General features: G+C 33.1%; 2 protein-coding genes and 1 non-coding gene across 3 annotated transcripts in view; 1 reads left to right on the top strand and 2 right to left on the bottom strand.

Moving 5' to 3' along the window:
* LOC119836572 (ATP synthase subunit gamma, mitochondrial) overlaps positions 1–1,916 on the bottom strand; it is a 4,347-nt gene extending 2,431 nt beyond the window's left edge. Inside the window, 3 exon segments of the mRNA XM_038361954.1 lie at positions 372–459; positions 1,466–1,635; positions 1,816–1,916. Of these exon segments, the coding sequence (XP_038217882.1) occupies positions 372–459; positions 1,466–1,629 (252 nt within the window). The 5' untranslated portion in view covers positions 1,630–1,635; positions 1,816–1,916.
* A 2,516-nt stretch (positions 1,917–4,432) lies between these two features.
* Positions 4,433–16,158, bottom strand: part of LOC119836670 (V-type proton ATPase subunit C) — a 17,875-nt gene continuing 6,149 nt past the window's right edge. Inside the window, exons 5-13 of the mRNA XM_038362063.1 lie at positions 10,992–11,089; positions 10,355–10,443; positions 9,696–9,794; positions 8,423–8,546; positions 7,566–7,697; positions 7,010–7,107; positions 6,302–6,437; positions 5,307–5,430; positions 4,433–4,873 (exon numbers count right to left, since the gene is read on the bottom strand). Of these exons, the coding sequence (XP_038217991.1) occupies positions 5,332–5,430; positions 6,302–6,437; positions 7,010–7,107; positions 7,566–7,697; positions 8,423–8,546; positions 9,696–9,794; positions 10,355–10,443; positions 10,992–11,089 (875 nt within the window). The 3' untranslated portion in view covers positions 4,433–4,873; positions 5,307–5,331. The remainder of the gene's footprint in view (positions 4,874–5,306; positions 5,431–6,301; positions 6,438–7,009; positions 7,108–7,565; positions 7,698–8,422; positions 8,547–9,695; positions 9,795–10,354; positions 10,444–10,991; positions 11,090–16,158) is intronic.
* Trnal-aag lies at positions 9,144–9,225 on the top strand. The gene has a single exon. It is a non-coding gene; the product is annotated as a tRNA-Leu (tRNA).

The raw sequence follows: 16,158 nt of genomic DNA, 5'->3' as shown, positions 1-16,158 counted from the left end.
AAATTTATTATATTATATTATATGCTTGCAATGAAACACAATTCTTGTTAAGACTTTAATTCAAATATACTGTAGGTGTGAATTATGCAGAAAATTTACTTTTCCTAAATGGCAATCAGGTGCAGGTTGCGAATTGACAGAGCCAGATTACTACTTTATTTATTTCTGTGTAGATCTTAAATAAGTTGAGAGTAACTTTACCTATCATGTGGTATGCCTATTGCACTATCTAATATAATATAGATAATCTTCCGAAAAATGCATTAAATTGTAATCACTATGTTGCAGATCACAAATTTTCGACAGATTACAATATTACAGTGGCATACTAGGTTTGGAAGTCATATAAATTGTCATATGTATAAGTCGGGCTATAATACCTCAGCACGTTCATAGAACATGACAGCACCCTCGCCGTATGGGCGGGCGGCTCTAAGCTCACGTTCAGCACGGGTGTATCTACACAAAAAAAAATTTGTTTAAAATTGGTCCTCTATTTTATTATTGAGATAAAACATACCCTATCAATCAAGTCAGCTCATACCCTGTCTATATACCAAATTTCATCAAAATCCATTCAGTAATTTTAGCATGATTGATGGACAAACATCCAAACAAACTTTCAAATCTATTCTATAATAAAAATGATTGGGGTCAAATTCTGTACATTCAAGATATTTAGAATTTTTTTTGTAGGGCGTTTTATTGTCGATACAGAAGTATTCATTGCAATTTGAAAAATTTTGTCTGTCTGTCTGTATCTTGAATGAGAATCACGCAAAACCTACAGAACGGATTTTGATGAAACTTGGTATGGTTATAGCACCTATTCCGAGGAAGGGTCTTAATAAGTTTTCAGACTGGAAATCAATACAGTGTCTGAGGGAGGAGGGATGAAAGTCAATGTAAGTATTTATTGACAAACGCGAAAGAAGTTGTGGGTACAGCTAGTTTATAATATTAGTGTGATTTTTGTGAAGCAAAAACTTGTAATTTGCCTTTTTTAACTGCTTACACTAAAGAAGCTGAATGTTTGAATCCAATAAAATGGGCTTTTAATTTAGTTTTTTCCTGAAAGTTGAGTGCTTTAATGATTACTTTAGCTTATTGCCTTACTTCTAGTCAGGATAATAAATTTAATGAATTGGTATCCTATAGATAACAATTTATTTCCCTTAACTAAAAAAAATAATGTTTTTAAGTTCAGTCTCTTACAATATTCTTGCAAGTTTAACAAAAGGTATTCCAATACAATGAAAAATCAAACTAATATTTCAATTTATTTATATCACTATTAGACCACCTTTATTAAAAAGAAACGAATTTTCTTAGTTGCTTTTTCAAAATGCAAATTTAAAATTCGAAATCTTTTTAATACAATTTAGAATTATTTCAAACTTTCAAAATTCGATTTCGACATTCCATAAGATATTATATTTTTTTCCTTTTTGAATATAGAACTTACTTGGCAGCCGACACCATCTTCATGGACTGGGTAATTTTTTGGATATTCTTTACCGACTTGAGACGCATAGAAATCGCCTTCAAAGTGGCCATATTACGGTTCTGCTGATGGTTGACCACCATGGTCACCTGGGTGCAGACACCCGGAGCTAGACGACCCAACATTTTGCCCTGGAATATCACACACAACAAAATCAGATGATAAAAAATGCAGGTTAGGTAGCAAAGTTATGTAAGAGTAGTGCACTTTGATGCTAAAAATGTTGATATGTAATACATGTATCACAAAGTTCTTCGAAATTATAATAACGTTAAAAGAGATGCCAATGAGCAATTCGCATTATTACTAACTTTTTAAATTTTCTAAATAATTAATTTACACCAGTCCAGAAAATGTCGCTGGTCGGAAGGATGGTAAACGATGACGTTTAGTTGTGGGGCTTGCCAGATTATAAAGCAGTTAAAAATTTTAATAGGGCAACTTAGTGTATATATTTTGAAAGATCATATTATTACATATTATTAAAGATGTGCATTCTAATAAAATAATTTGATAGTAATCTAATAAAATATCTTCCAACCAGCATGGTGGATTATGGTCTGAACCCTCATAGGAGGCCTGTATCCCAGCAGTGGGAACGTATATGGGCTGATGATGATGATGATGATGGATTTTATAATATATACATAATAAAACATTATCAATAATAATCAGCAATCCAGAAATAATGACATAACATAACAAGATTGTGGTGAAATATTCAAAATGATTCAAAAAGGAAAACTAAAGAGAGCTATAAAACGTAATTCTCACTTATTTTTAAAATTTAAAGATTTTCAGATAACATTTTTCCATACGAGATTTTAGGAACCTAACATTCAACGGTAACCAAATGCGTACATACGTATCAAAGACACATAGTTCTTATTTTTTATACTACCATGCATCATCTTTATCTTCTTTAGTCATTATCTTCTAAGGGGTTTTGATACGGTGTTCATCATAGAGTATTATTTCGCCGTGAAATTTCATGAATTGATGTTATCAAGTTGTTGTTTATTTTTATTTTTTAAGTACGGTAAGACTAAAATTGTTCTTCAACCAAATAAATGCTATTCCCTTAAAAACGTGAAGAGACACATTTTATTTATGTGTCATTTAATTTGAGTAGTTATATAGGTATGTTTTGTTTGAAATTTATAAAATCTTCTAGCTGCGCCCCGCGATTTCTCCCGCATAAGTCTGTATCCCGTAGGAATATCGTTGATAAAAAGTTGCCTATATGTTATTCCAGTTATCCAGCTATCTACGTACCAAATTTCATTGCAATCGGTTCAATAGTTTTTGCGTGAAAGAGTAACATCACATCCTTACAAATTTCGCATTTATAATATTAGTAGGAATTAGTCGGATAGGATAGGATAATACAGTAATAATACAATATAGCACAGTTAGATATAACATAATGTACTAGTATTTCGTATTCAATTTCGAGTACTAAATGCTTTTTATTCGGATGCAGTTCTTTTTAAATGTTAATTCACCTCAGTCTTTGCAACAAAACTACTTTAAAATAATCTATCCTTGTGTAAAAAGATCAAGTATGTGCTAAACAAGGGACAGCAACTCAAGGTTGCCCGTTGCTTACAAAGAGTAGTTTAGTACTAAGGAGTAGTCGACAGCTTACAGCTTGCTGTAGTTATAACATAATTAAATTATTTTTAATCGTAATGAAAGGAAAACAGGTACCACATAAAAAAGTAAATTAGTGCTTAGTAGTACCTAGTGTCAAATGTAAAATAAAAGTCTTCTTGTTCTTAAATGGCAACTCGTAATCTAACAAAAATTAAAGTCAATTGTCAAACGTGGATAAATTGACATTTGATTTCATTATTTTGATAATTTTAAAGCGTTTATTTTTTTGACAGTATTAATTATTTGTATTAATATTATTCATTTAAACGCGTTTCCTCTAAAAAGGATTTATCGTATGTAAATCTAATATTAGTATCCAGTAAAATATCAAACATGGTCAAATTAAATACGCCGGAAAAAGAGAATACGCCAACAAATACTCAAGAAGCATTGCCCGAGATGCCTGTAAGGGAAACAACTCAAACGGACCACTTAAATAAGAAGTTATTAACTTCTTTATTCAATAGGATGAATGAAGAAGATTCGACGCTCTCCAAAATGTTAGAACCCTATAATGAACCGGACAATGATGATGAGTGGAAGTGATGTCAATAACGTGTATAAATTTTGTATCGCAATCGTTATAAATGTAATAAAGTATTTTAAATATATGGGCTTGGCAATATTATTACTCTCACTATTTGTATGTAGTCAAACTAACTCCATTTAGTGAATAAGTTCATCATAGATGTTTGATTGTTTGTTTTTTGTTATTTTTAAACTTGATACCTTATTTTTAGGAAAAGTTCTGGTTATATTTTGGATTCCCATATATCATAGAAAGATTACATTGAACTGGTTTATTTTCATATCTTGGAAAAATATCCCCGATCATTCTTAGGTATGAAAAGACGCGACAGACATTTAATTACATATTTATACAATTATTTAATAATCTCTTTTATTGAGTGACAGTTATGTTTCAAAAGCATTATTTTTAACTGACACTAGGACCATTTCACCACTCGTAGATAAAGTCCTTGATTTGTACTGAGTGCTTATTGAAACCTGAGGATTTCATATTTTCGTATACAGAAAGATAAGATATCACATATTAGAATCTGAGAGTACAGTAATTAATTAATATTTTGGATATAACTTATTTTCACATAGAGTATCACATTCTGTATTTAACCAGCAACTTTGTTTCAAACTAAATCTTGCTCATCTATTGATAAAAATAGTTAACTCATTGCGGGTTATTAATTTATCTGATAGGTTAGGCTGGATTGGTTAGTAATATTATTGTATGAACAAATAAAACAATGTAAAAACAGTAACTTGAATAATATTTATTATGTACTACACAAGTTATATGAGGAATGTTCTTATGTACAGTTTGCATTTATCATACCAATATAATTCATTGAACATTATTTTACAATTTAGTAACAGATGTTATATATCTACTCTAAAAACGCAACATAATACTGAAAAAAACATTTGTTGCGTTTCATTATATTATATTTCTCAAAGCTTTATAGCATATAATGGCAACATTATAAATAAAATTTAAATATAAATAGCAACAACCTGCTTCGAAACGCGCGATTTATAGAAAAATATAATTGGAATATTTTTTTTTTTCAATTGGGAAACCGTTAGGTTATTTTTCTAATAGTGTATATTAATTATTTATTCATTATTGTACAATGCAATATTGCAACTATTGCTGGCTACCGCGGTCAGACGCACAGAACTTGGTAACATTACCTGTGAAAATAAAAGAAAAAAAATATAAATTCTTTGTAAAATAAAAAATAAAACAAATTAAATGAAGTATAAACAGCAATATTTTGAGTAACTTATCTACTATATAAAAATAAGTCGGGATTTCCTTCCTGACGCTATAACTCGAGAACGCACGGACCGATTTCCACGGTTTTGCATTCGTTGGAAAGGTCTCGGGCTCCGTGAGGTTTATAGCAAAGAAAATTCAGGAAAAATTTTAACAGAAAAGCGGGAAAATCATTTTTCACACACAGCCATCTGGTGGCGAAACGGAGTTCGCCGGGTTTGCTAGTTTTACATAAAATCCTCTTTCATACGAGGAGTTTCTTTTTCTTTTAATGGAAGTTAAAATAAGATAAACATAGCATATTTTAATAATTTTTGAAACTGGAAATTTTTGTTATTGTTAATTTACCTATTAACAGCCATTCTATTCCCACTTAAGAAGTGGATTTCTCAATCATGTCGACGTTGATCTTATAGAACACGTACGGGAAGTATTCCGATTGGCCGAAGCCCAGCCCGGCTAATTCAGCGTTCTGTGGACAAAAAAAATACCATATACACATAATATAATCGCCTATTTTGAACAATGTCAAAAATGAGAAATTTTTTGAAAGAATGTCATGTCAAAAATGTTTAAAATATCGTACGTTTTACACCTATACGTATTTTAGTCGTGGTATATTAAATTCCACCCAGAGTTTAGTTTTGGCGTCTTGTAAATCAGACTTTAATGCATGCAAATAAGGTTGAATTTATTTTGTTGTATATCAACCAGGTCCACAAGTCTGCTGACTCAAAAATGGATAATAATTGGATATTTAATGAACTGTGAATCTTATCGCAATGATGTGTTATTTTACTAAAATAGTAGACTTGGCACCCAGATAGCTTAGACTGTCAGAATTTATTTCTTCTGTTACGTTTTGTGACGTATCTTTACGTTGCTGGACCATTTGCTTCTTTTGACTAGAATTTTGACAAACTATATATTTAAGACAGTTTTCCGTGATTTTTGGACCTCGGACTTAAAATCGACAAGTCGGGGTTCGAGACCAGGCGAGCGTGTAGGTAATATGATTGAAATGATTTTTCAATTTATCTGAGGATGTGGAACATCACCACTGCTCAAATCGGTGTAGGAAAACATCGTGAGGAAACCGGCATGTCCAAGAATCAAAAGTTCGACGACATGTGACATCTGCCAACCCGCACTTGGCCAGCGTGCTGGATTATAGCCTGAACCCTCATAAGAGGCCCGTGTCCCAGCAGTGGGAACATATGAGATGATGATGGCAATGATTTAGTTGTTTTAACGATCGTTTGGTCTGTGCTACGTCCTTGCATCTGTTATTATACATCTGTTCGTCCGTCCGTCCGTCCGTCCGTGGGGCGGCGCGCACTCACGTCCTGCGTGTTGGAGGCGTGGTGCGCGGAGTGGTCGAGGTGCGCGTAGAGCTGCTGCAGCACGTCGCGCAGCTTCTTGCTGCTCTTGCGGCTCGGCACCAGCACCGCCGCTTGGAAGTTCACCGGCAGCCCGTATCTGTGCGCCGACCAGGCGGAATTGACACATTTTACAAAAAACAAAAAACAATTGCTTTTAATAAAAAAAAAAAAATTAAACAAGAAAAAATAACAAAACTGCAAATTCTCAGAAAAAGACCGAATTTTAAAGGGACCTCATAGGTACTTGGAAATCAAAGCTAAATCACACTGGGTGTGTGCCAGCCTGTGATCCGACCGCAGCGATCGAATTTTATTCTTCCTAAAATGTTTCAGTTTTATGTGTGTAAAGGACACCCCATTATACTCTATTCTTTAAAAAAAATCATTTAAGGCATTTGAATGCTACATAACTAAAATTTCATTTAAGGTTTATCAGTACCTATGCCCCACGGTTTTATTCACGTAGTACCTGACTGATGTTATATAGCCTAAATACCTGAATAAATGGGCTATCAAACACTAAAATAATTTTTGTAATCGGACCAGAAGTTCCTCAGACAAGCGCGTTCAACCAAACAAATATCCAACTCTTTTTTAAAATATAAAGTATAAATTGAAGCTTTACAATATAAAGTGTCGATGTAACATAATAATCAATGAGCACAGTACCTCAGCACCGACTCGACGAACACGCGCAGCGCCTTCACGTGTATCCAGGCGCAGAAGCACTCGGAGAAGTTCACCTTCAGCCATCGCACCAGCGGACCCTGGACAGCGAGCATATGACGTCTAATATTAATAACCGAGTATCATCACTACATAGTATAAAACAAAGTCGCTTTCTCTGTCCCAATGTGTGCTTAAATCTTTAGAACTACGCAACGGATTTTGATGTGATTTTTTTTAATAGATAGAGTGATTCAAAAGAAAAATTTATATGTAAATAACATCTATTAAATTACTTCGAATTAGCGCGTGCGAAGCCGCGGGCAACAGTGAGTTAGCTTTCAGGACGTCGGTTGAAAGATTTCCGTTGCAAAGTAAAGTGTTATCGTGAAACAAAAAAAAAAAACGATCGAATTAAAAACCTTCGCGTTCAGGACGTCGAATAACGGATAATAACGTGAAAAAAAATATGTAAAATTTGTCAAGTGTCAATTGCTTTGATGCAATAACGTATACTTGTACACTAGACGAGCGCGGAAAACAAGACGGACAAACTCACAAACTGCTTCTTCTTGTCGGTGACGAGCTTGGTGATCTCGTTGCGGCCGGCGGCGAGGTCCTGCTCGTTGTAGCTGAACTCGCGCACCACGAACTTGCGCTCGCGCGCGTGCAGCTTGAACTCCTCCACCACCTGACCGTCACACGTCGTCATCGTTATGATTTATCATACATACACACACACGCACTCACTCACGCACGCACACACACGCACACAGACATACACATACGCACGCACGCACACACACACACACACACACACACACTCACACACACACACACACACACACACACACTCACGCACGCACGCACGCACACATACACACACGCACTCACGCACACACACATCGTATTAAACCGCAAATTTTTGTAAATAAAAAGAGCATTCCAGATAGAACGATACGGTTTTTATTTACAAAAAATCTTAATAATATTACATACTAAGATTCTTGCGCCACAAATGGATGCCACTCAGCATATTTGAGGAAAAACACCTTAGTACTGATTGGCACAGTCTACAGTCTCTGTACATAGCTCGCTTGGCCAGTCTTTCCTTTATAATACTTCCATACCTAATTAATTAATTAAACATAATATATTTAAAGTATACACCACCTACCTATACGCTTTCTCTGTATTGTTTCTTTGTTTCGGTTGCCAGGAAGAGTTGGCTCTGTAGCCATAAGGTCGCCTATTGTGCAATTTGTATTTTTATTCTGTACTTTGTATTATTTCCTTTTGTTGTGTACCATAAAGTATCATTCACTCATTCAAATTACCAATAAGACCTAACAAAGCTACAAAAACCTACAGTCCAATCGATAACCTTCTTCGAAGTCTGTTCAATATATACATCACCTTCTTGAACAATGTGACAGTGAAGAGTCCATAGTCATTGTCCTGGTGGATGAGCTGCGTCGAGCGGGGCACGATCATGTTTGTGATCTTCTCGTAATTGGCGTTCCAGTCGTTGAACATCGACCTTTAACATGCAGTACGATGCTAATTATAATCGGCTAGTGGGCCGCCCCGGGCTTCGCCCGTGGTACATATGTGCCCTATAAACTCCATCCTCGATAAATGGGCTATCAAACACTGAAAGTATTTTTCAAATCGCACCAGTAGTTCCTGAGATTAGTGCGTTCAAACAAACAAACTCTTCAGCTTTATTATATTAGTATAGATTTCGTGCACATCACAATAGTTTTTTTTTATTTTACTCAAAATTTTATAATGTACTATCATTTATTAACATAAACATGTTGTTATATATTGTTTATTTCGCTGAGTCATACAGGTTTGTTACATATTTTTTGCCACAGATGCAAAATACGTTATTCATTAGCCAATATTCCAGTATATTAAATATTCTAATATTATCTCATCATAGAAATACGAGTAAGCCAACATCATATACATACTTTGTTGTTACTTTTAAAAGGTTATATAAATCCGAAACACTCAACACATCATAGTCAAATTGGAAAAAATACATGTTTGTTATATTATTAAGTGTGAGAATTTAAAATTAAAACAGTTCCAAATAATGCTATCCCAAATTTTAGAGCTATCCCGCATGGGTAGCGTGGCCGAGCGGTCTAAGGCGCTGGTTTAAGGCACCAGTCTCTTCGGAGGCGTGGGTTCGAATCCCACCGCTGCCATTCATGTTTTTTTTTTAAATATTTTTTTTATATAGTACCAAGTATGGCAGAACGGTAAAGTTCAAATAAGCTACGACGCTATAAAGTAAGCTTAAACTTATTTTGTAAAAAATTATATCACGGCCAGAAGATTATATATGACACGCTAAATGCACGTCGGACATTTTTATCTTAAAAATAATCAATTAGTAAATAACATATAAATTGAATAAATATACTCAATTAGAAATCCCATATACTAGCTTTTCGCCCCGGCTTCGCCCGCGGTACATGTATAGCTTATGTCACTCAGTAAAGATGCAGCTTTCTAATGGCGAGAGAATTTTTGAAATCAGTCCAGCGGATTTTGCGTGAAAACGTTACAATAACACAAAAATAAGTCTCCTCTTTAAATTAATGGTGAAGAAGATAAAAATCTGAGTATCTCACCGTCAATAACGATTTAAATCGGTTAAAAAAAAACCACTCACTTGGGCACAATAACCAGCAGGGTGGTCAGATATTCGCTGTCCAAGATGAAATGTTCCTTCTTCACGAGGTCGGCGAGGTTGCGGGTCAGCAAGCTGCCACTGCAACATGAGATTTATGCGTTAATATCACTATGTGTGTGAGATTTATTCTATAACTAGCTTTTGCTCGCGGATTCGTGCGCCTTAAATTTTTAAAATTAATACACATATAAACCTTGCTTTTGAATCAGTCTTAAAAAAAAAACCCATCAATATTCGTTGCGTAGTTTTAAAGATTTAAGCATATATAGGGACATAGGGACAAAGAAAGCGACTTTGTTTCATAACATGTAGTGATAATGTTAAATGAATATCATTTGTAAGTTTGAAAAGCCAAGCCTTCTTAGGGGGCGTCCATAAATTACGTGAGATGTTTAATCGGGGAGGGGGTCGAGTGAAATCTCATCTAATCCTAGGTTGGAGAGAGGAGGGTCTCGGTAATAAACACAATTTTTTTATGTATGAAACAAAAACGTCAACGACAAGGTGTTAATTTAATATATATATATATATATTAAATTAACACCTTGTCGTTACGTTATATATATATATATATATATTATATTAACAGCAATATATTAATTTAATAAAAACATTGAACGAAAAAAAACGATACTAACGTCTGTTTCTTCTCCAAATTTTGTAGGTTCCCTTTGAGTGCGTTGTAAGCGGATGATTTCACCTTAAGGTCCGCGTCGATTTGACCCACCTGAAAATTATCATACGAATAATGGTAGACTACACGATAATGTTCCTAGAATGCATCTAGAATCATGCATAGAATGTATTCTAGAATGGAATATGTACATTTTCTTTTGATTCCGACATAATAATCTCGAGAGGATAACGAGGTCATTAAAAATGTTAACTATGATAAAATTCAAAGTATAAACTGGAACGATACGCCTTACAGTTTTTTATATTAACATCAATTAATAATAACGCCGACTAACGCATTTCTTTCAGTATTATTCAACTCTATAAAATCATTAATTTGTAAGATTACTTAGCTATGGAAATATATATAATCAGAAGTGGGATTAACAATCAAATTATAACTATCAAATTATTTTAATAACCAGCTTTCTGCCCGCGGCTTCGCCCACTTAGTCAACGGAAAAGATCGACCATCCCAGGGCTTTTACCCGGATAATTTTTGTTCTTGAACCATAATTTATCCAAATCGGTTCAGCAATGCGTGAAAGGGAGACAGACCGAAACACTAATTAAATATCTCTTTAATAATATAAGTTGTACCTGTTTACTGATGATATCGGCGATGTTGCGCAGGCTCTGTTTTATGGGATACTTGGCCATATCCCATTGGAAACGAGTCAAATACGTCGGCAGATCGCCTGAAACCATTAATGGTTGCGTTATACCAATTGTATACTACTTACTGTACGACACGATATCGTAGGTAATAGGTAATAACGATACGACAACTGAAAGATGAGATTCCAAATGATTTATAGAGAATTTATACATTTGTAGAACAATAGTATATAAGCATTATTGCGTATGTATTGTATCCTTATTACCATTTAAATTTAAATTTTTCAATCATTGCTCGCTCCATAGAAAATTCAGAAAAATCTATATTTCAATTCAGTATTTTACAAGCAGGGAGAATGTTCACTTTTCTCTGGGAAGACAACAGAAAAAAATTGGATATTTATACACGAATTAGTTTAATCCTATTTTAACTATCACATATTATTTCAATATATTTTTTTATTATATAACGAAAATCCAGTCATATTATATCAAGCTTTAACAGCTTAGTTTGTCTATGGAAAGAGCAGATTTCTATAGTTCAGAGCAAACGCTTTATTGTAAACGGCTGATAATGGTATAAAACTACATCACAGTAATGAAATATTATTTGAGTATTGATTATAAAAACAAAAATTCCGAAAAATTCAATTGGTCATTTATCAACTTTACAAAAAAACGTTACAGCCCTCGCCAAATCAGTACCTAAATAAAAAATTTAGTTCATTTGGGTAAGTGCTGAAACAAAATGGACAAACAAAAAAATAAAAAAAATTAAAGCCAACTGAAACACAATTAAACCACGAAGGAAATAAGTACTCAAGTACATACAGTAGGTGCATTCCGCTGGATGCTCACAAAGCAATGCGAGGGATCATGCCAAAAGGGAAGATACCATTAGAAATATGTGTTATGTAAAGTGTTCATAGAACATCTTTCTGAACAAATAATTTCAATGACACTCAGATATAAAAAAAAAAAAAACATTTTTATTCTGTATATTGACTATCTGCCTTCCATTTTGGGTAATCAGAAAGGTCAGATTTGAATGGGTACTCTACTGGTTAATAGAGGTATTTTATGGATAGAACAAAAGATATACCAGTCTATCTAATTTATCTCAAATGTGTGTTTGTTATAGTAAAAGAATTAACAGAAATCTATGCATTTTCTTTACTTTTCCGAGGAGAATCTTCCCTCTTCGCTAACACATTTAACAGACAAAAAAAAAATCATGCATCTCCATAACCTTACTAGCGTTGTGCTCACGAAGCGGAATGCATCCAGTCACATGCAATAACATCTTATAAATAACATTCAACTACAGGACATAAATTAATCTACTTATAATCATGCAAACCATTCGTCAAACGCATAAAATTCTATAACGATACAGTATTTGTATTGTGTTAAAATAAAAAGGTTCATTGTCAAATTTCAATTAGCATTCATGCTTTTTTCTCTCATATATAATATTTGCGTGTGTAATTAAAGAAATAGAAAAACCTCCTATAGTCCTTTTCATAAAGAACCTAAGCCTAGATTTGTGGCTAATCACAACTCTTATTATATATGTTTAGTGTCACATTTCAATCAAATCCGCACACCGTGTGCACTTTGATCCAACTTCAAAGATTATATTGTATCAATTTTGACAAATTACTACCCGAGCGAAGCTGGGGCATGCAGCTTGTATAGAATATATTAAAATTAACAACTATTGACTAATAATTTAATTCTCTTATCGCTTTGAAAAAAAAATCAATATTTAACTTTTTTTTTTTTAAACCTTAATTAGTAAAACGGAAGGTCTATATAGGTCCGATAATTATAATTGATGGAAAGAAGAGAAGAAAACAGCGTTTTTCATGCGAGTTGTAATAACATGCAACATCCAACTAACTACCTATACCACATATTTATGAAAGAAAAGTTTTTATATTTTATAGTAATTATACATATTAATGTACTATGTGTAATGTATTTATGCTGTTTATCATTTGAACTATTGCAGCATAGAGCATATAAAATAACTACTTCACCATATCGATTCGATGTAATATAATGAGTATGCAAGTGAACGATATTCTGGGAACTAATCTATAAACTATATGCTATAAACTCTGGGAGTAATCAGAAGTCAAATTCGAGACTTCTGGAGTGAGCTCTACGTAATTCTCTATATCACTTTAAATAATGTAATGTAATCTAATTAGTAACCTCTTTTGTAAAAATTGGATTTATCGCATCTATAAAGTAGGAATTTGATTTAAAACGCGGTATGTGCCTTTTAACTAGAGATAATGGATGGGGTGCATTTTAAAATTAAAGAATGTCGGCAATACTGCTAAAACCGGTCTCCTAAAATTATGTAAACATCATCATTTCTTCTTCAGATCTATTTGCATAATAAAATTAAACATTGTTATCAACAGACAATGTCTCTGCATATGCAAAGACGTCTGGATTTGGGTATCTGCAAAATGTTATTGGAGACATTATATGCAAGCCACAAGTTCATTGAAAATGGCTTGACCTCGTCTCCATTCAGATTAGCAAACAGAGAAATAAACGTGTATATCACTGAATTGCTACCAAATAGCTGCTTTAAAATAACACACAAAAATAAGACAAAATCATGAACAAACACCGTATATTTTAATATAAAGTATCGCATCTAAGTAAATACATATCTAATAGTCTAAGATCCGGCCGCGTGATTTATACGTTCATATGTTTGATTAATAATAAATAATTTTTATCGATATTTATAACTAAACCAATGCCGATCCGCAAAGGTGCCCATCCAAATTTGGCCGCAATTAATTTCAATTAAAATGTAATAATTTATTTATTTTTGAACTATTACGTTCACTTGTAATTGTTAAAAGATATATTTCATTAGAAAGAAATTTACCTAAGATACCGAAAAAGTTCAAGGTGCCATCTCTCACTTGGCCGCTACCTAATGTCAGCCAGGTGTAAACAGGTATACTTTTGTTAAATATATACGTTCATAATGTATTATCATGTTATACATACCAAATCGAAGATTAATTTTTTCTCTACATGATGAGATATAGGTGCCTATGCAAAAATGCCCGCAAATCGTGATTGCCAGCGATTAAAGATAAATAAAAGCAAGAGAAACTTACGATTAATACCGTTTGTCAAATAAAGATAGAGCATGCCAGCTGCTCGTCGTTTTCATGCTACTGCGCATGCGTCTATAGATAAGGTACTCAACTAGTACCTCGGGTATTTGCTTGGAGTTTAAAATTCTCCAAAAATTGAGCAGTAAAAATAATATGTCTTAATAATTAATCTATAACACTAGTGTTTTCAATATTTTTTTAATTATATTTAACTCAACCAATAACTTTTAACTGTGAAACGTCATTTTAAATATATAATTTATCTTTAAAAAAATTTTCGTTTATTTTCGGTCTTATTTCTATTCAATACTAGTGTTTTTAATTTTTTTTTAATTATATTCAACTCAAACAATAACTATAAGATAACTATAAGACAAAATCAAACGCAGTAGCATAACAACGACGAGCAGCTGGCATGCTCTATCTTTATTTGACAAACGGTGTTTATCGTAAGTTTCTCTTGCTTTTATTTATCTTTAATCGCTGGCAATCACGATTTGCGGGCATTTTTGCATAGGCACCAAAAAATTAATCTTCGATTTGGTATGTATAACATGATAATAAATTATGAACGTATATATTTAACAAAAGTATACCTGTTTACACCTGGCTGACATTAGGTTGCGGCCAAGTGAGAGATGGCACCTTGAACTTTTTCGGTATCTCAGGTACATTTCTTTCTAATGAAATATATCTTTTAACAATTACAAGTGAACGTAATAGTTCAAAAATAAATAATTAATTACATTTTAATTGGAATTAATTGCGGCCAAATTTGGATGGGCACCTTTGCGGATCTGCATTGGTTTAGTTATTAATATTGATAAAAATTACATTTTATTAATCAAACATATGGACGTATAAATCACGCGGTCGGATCTCGTACTATAAACGTATTAAATCTTAAAACACTGAGTATTATATCTCCTGCCAACAGTCCACGTGCAGCTATGATTTTTAACCTCTCAGCATATTTAAACCGATGTAAGAACATTATGTCATAAATATAGTCGTTATGGATACGTTTTCATCCGATCATAATATGGATAAAACATTTCAAGGTCTGTAAGAACCGTTTATTTCTAGATACAGTAAATAATATTATAGAACACGTCAGCAGCCCAACGTGAGTGGAGTCTTTTTAATATATTTAAACACAAAATAAAAGCGAACTCAATAAAAAAAGCATAACAATGACGTTTAGCGTTTGGGGATATTTTATAGGTTTTACATACGTTACGTTATTTTAGAATATAGCGTATTACATATTGACTACGCAATACTTTAATAATTTATAAATACAATATATAATAAATATTATAAGAACTTTTTGTGGGTAGTTCTATATTTATATTTATGAGAAATAAACGTGTTTCTATAAAAAAGCGTAATTAATAAACACAACACAGAATTATTGTATACAAATATTGTATTTATAAACATTAAGTATAATCGTGAATTTTAGCCAAGCGACAGATGCTTACAATACGCAAAAATACAAACTCGTGAATTTGGGTAACTTAGCTCGGTCTATATAACGTAGCGTCACCCTAAATTCAACGTTATTAATAATGTTATACGTTTCAAATTCAGGATGGCGCTCCCGAACAAGGTAACTAGCGCCACCTGTTGTTAGTGAAATACATTTATGTTTAAGTTTCGCAATCACCGACCTCGCAGTTCCTATAGTGTACAGGCAGCGCCAGTGTGTACCGGACATGGATTCATATCTAGCCCTACTCTGCCTAGCGGGAATATTAAATTGACGGGTATTTGAGACTTTTAATAGCACTCACGGATTAATTTTGAAACTGCGCGTAACTCTTTGCGAAGTACATAAAATTGTTTAGTAATTGTACTGTTATTTGTTGCATTTGTTTAAGAAATTTTGTTGTATTTCCAATAAATGAAACATACAAATACAAATTATATTCGACAACTCTGCATTCTTAACTGAATAGTTCAATATTGCTAGTAAATTAGTAAGATATTTT

This window comes from Zerene cesonia, chromosome 25, assembly GCF_012273895.1.
Source record: "Zerene cesonia ecotype Mississippi chromosome 25, Zerene_cesonia_1.1, whole genome shotgun sequence".
NCBI classification, from domain to species: Eukaryota; Metazoa; Arthropoda; class Insecta; order Lepidoptera; family Pieridae; genus Zerene; species Zerene cesonia.
Note: the sequence above shows the minus strand (reverse complement) of the source record. Positions and strands in the feature narration are given on the sequence as shown.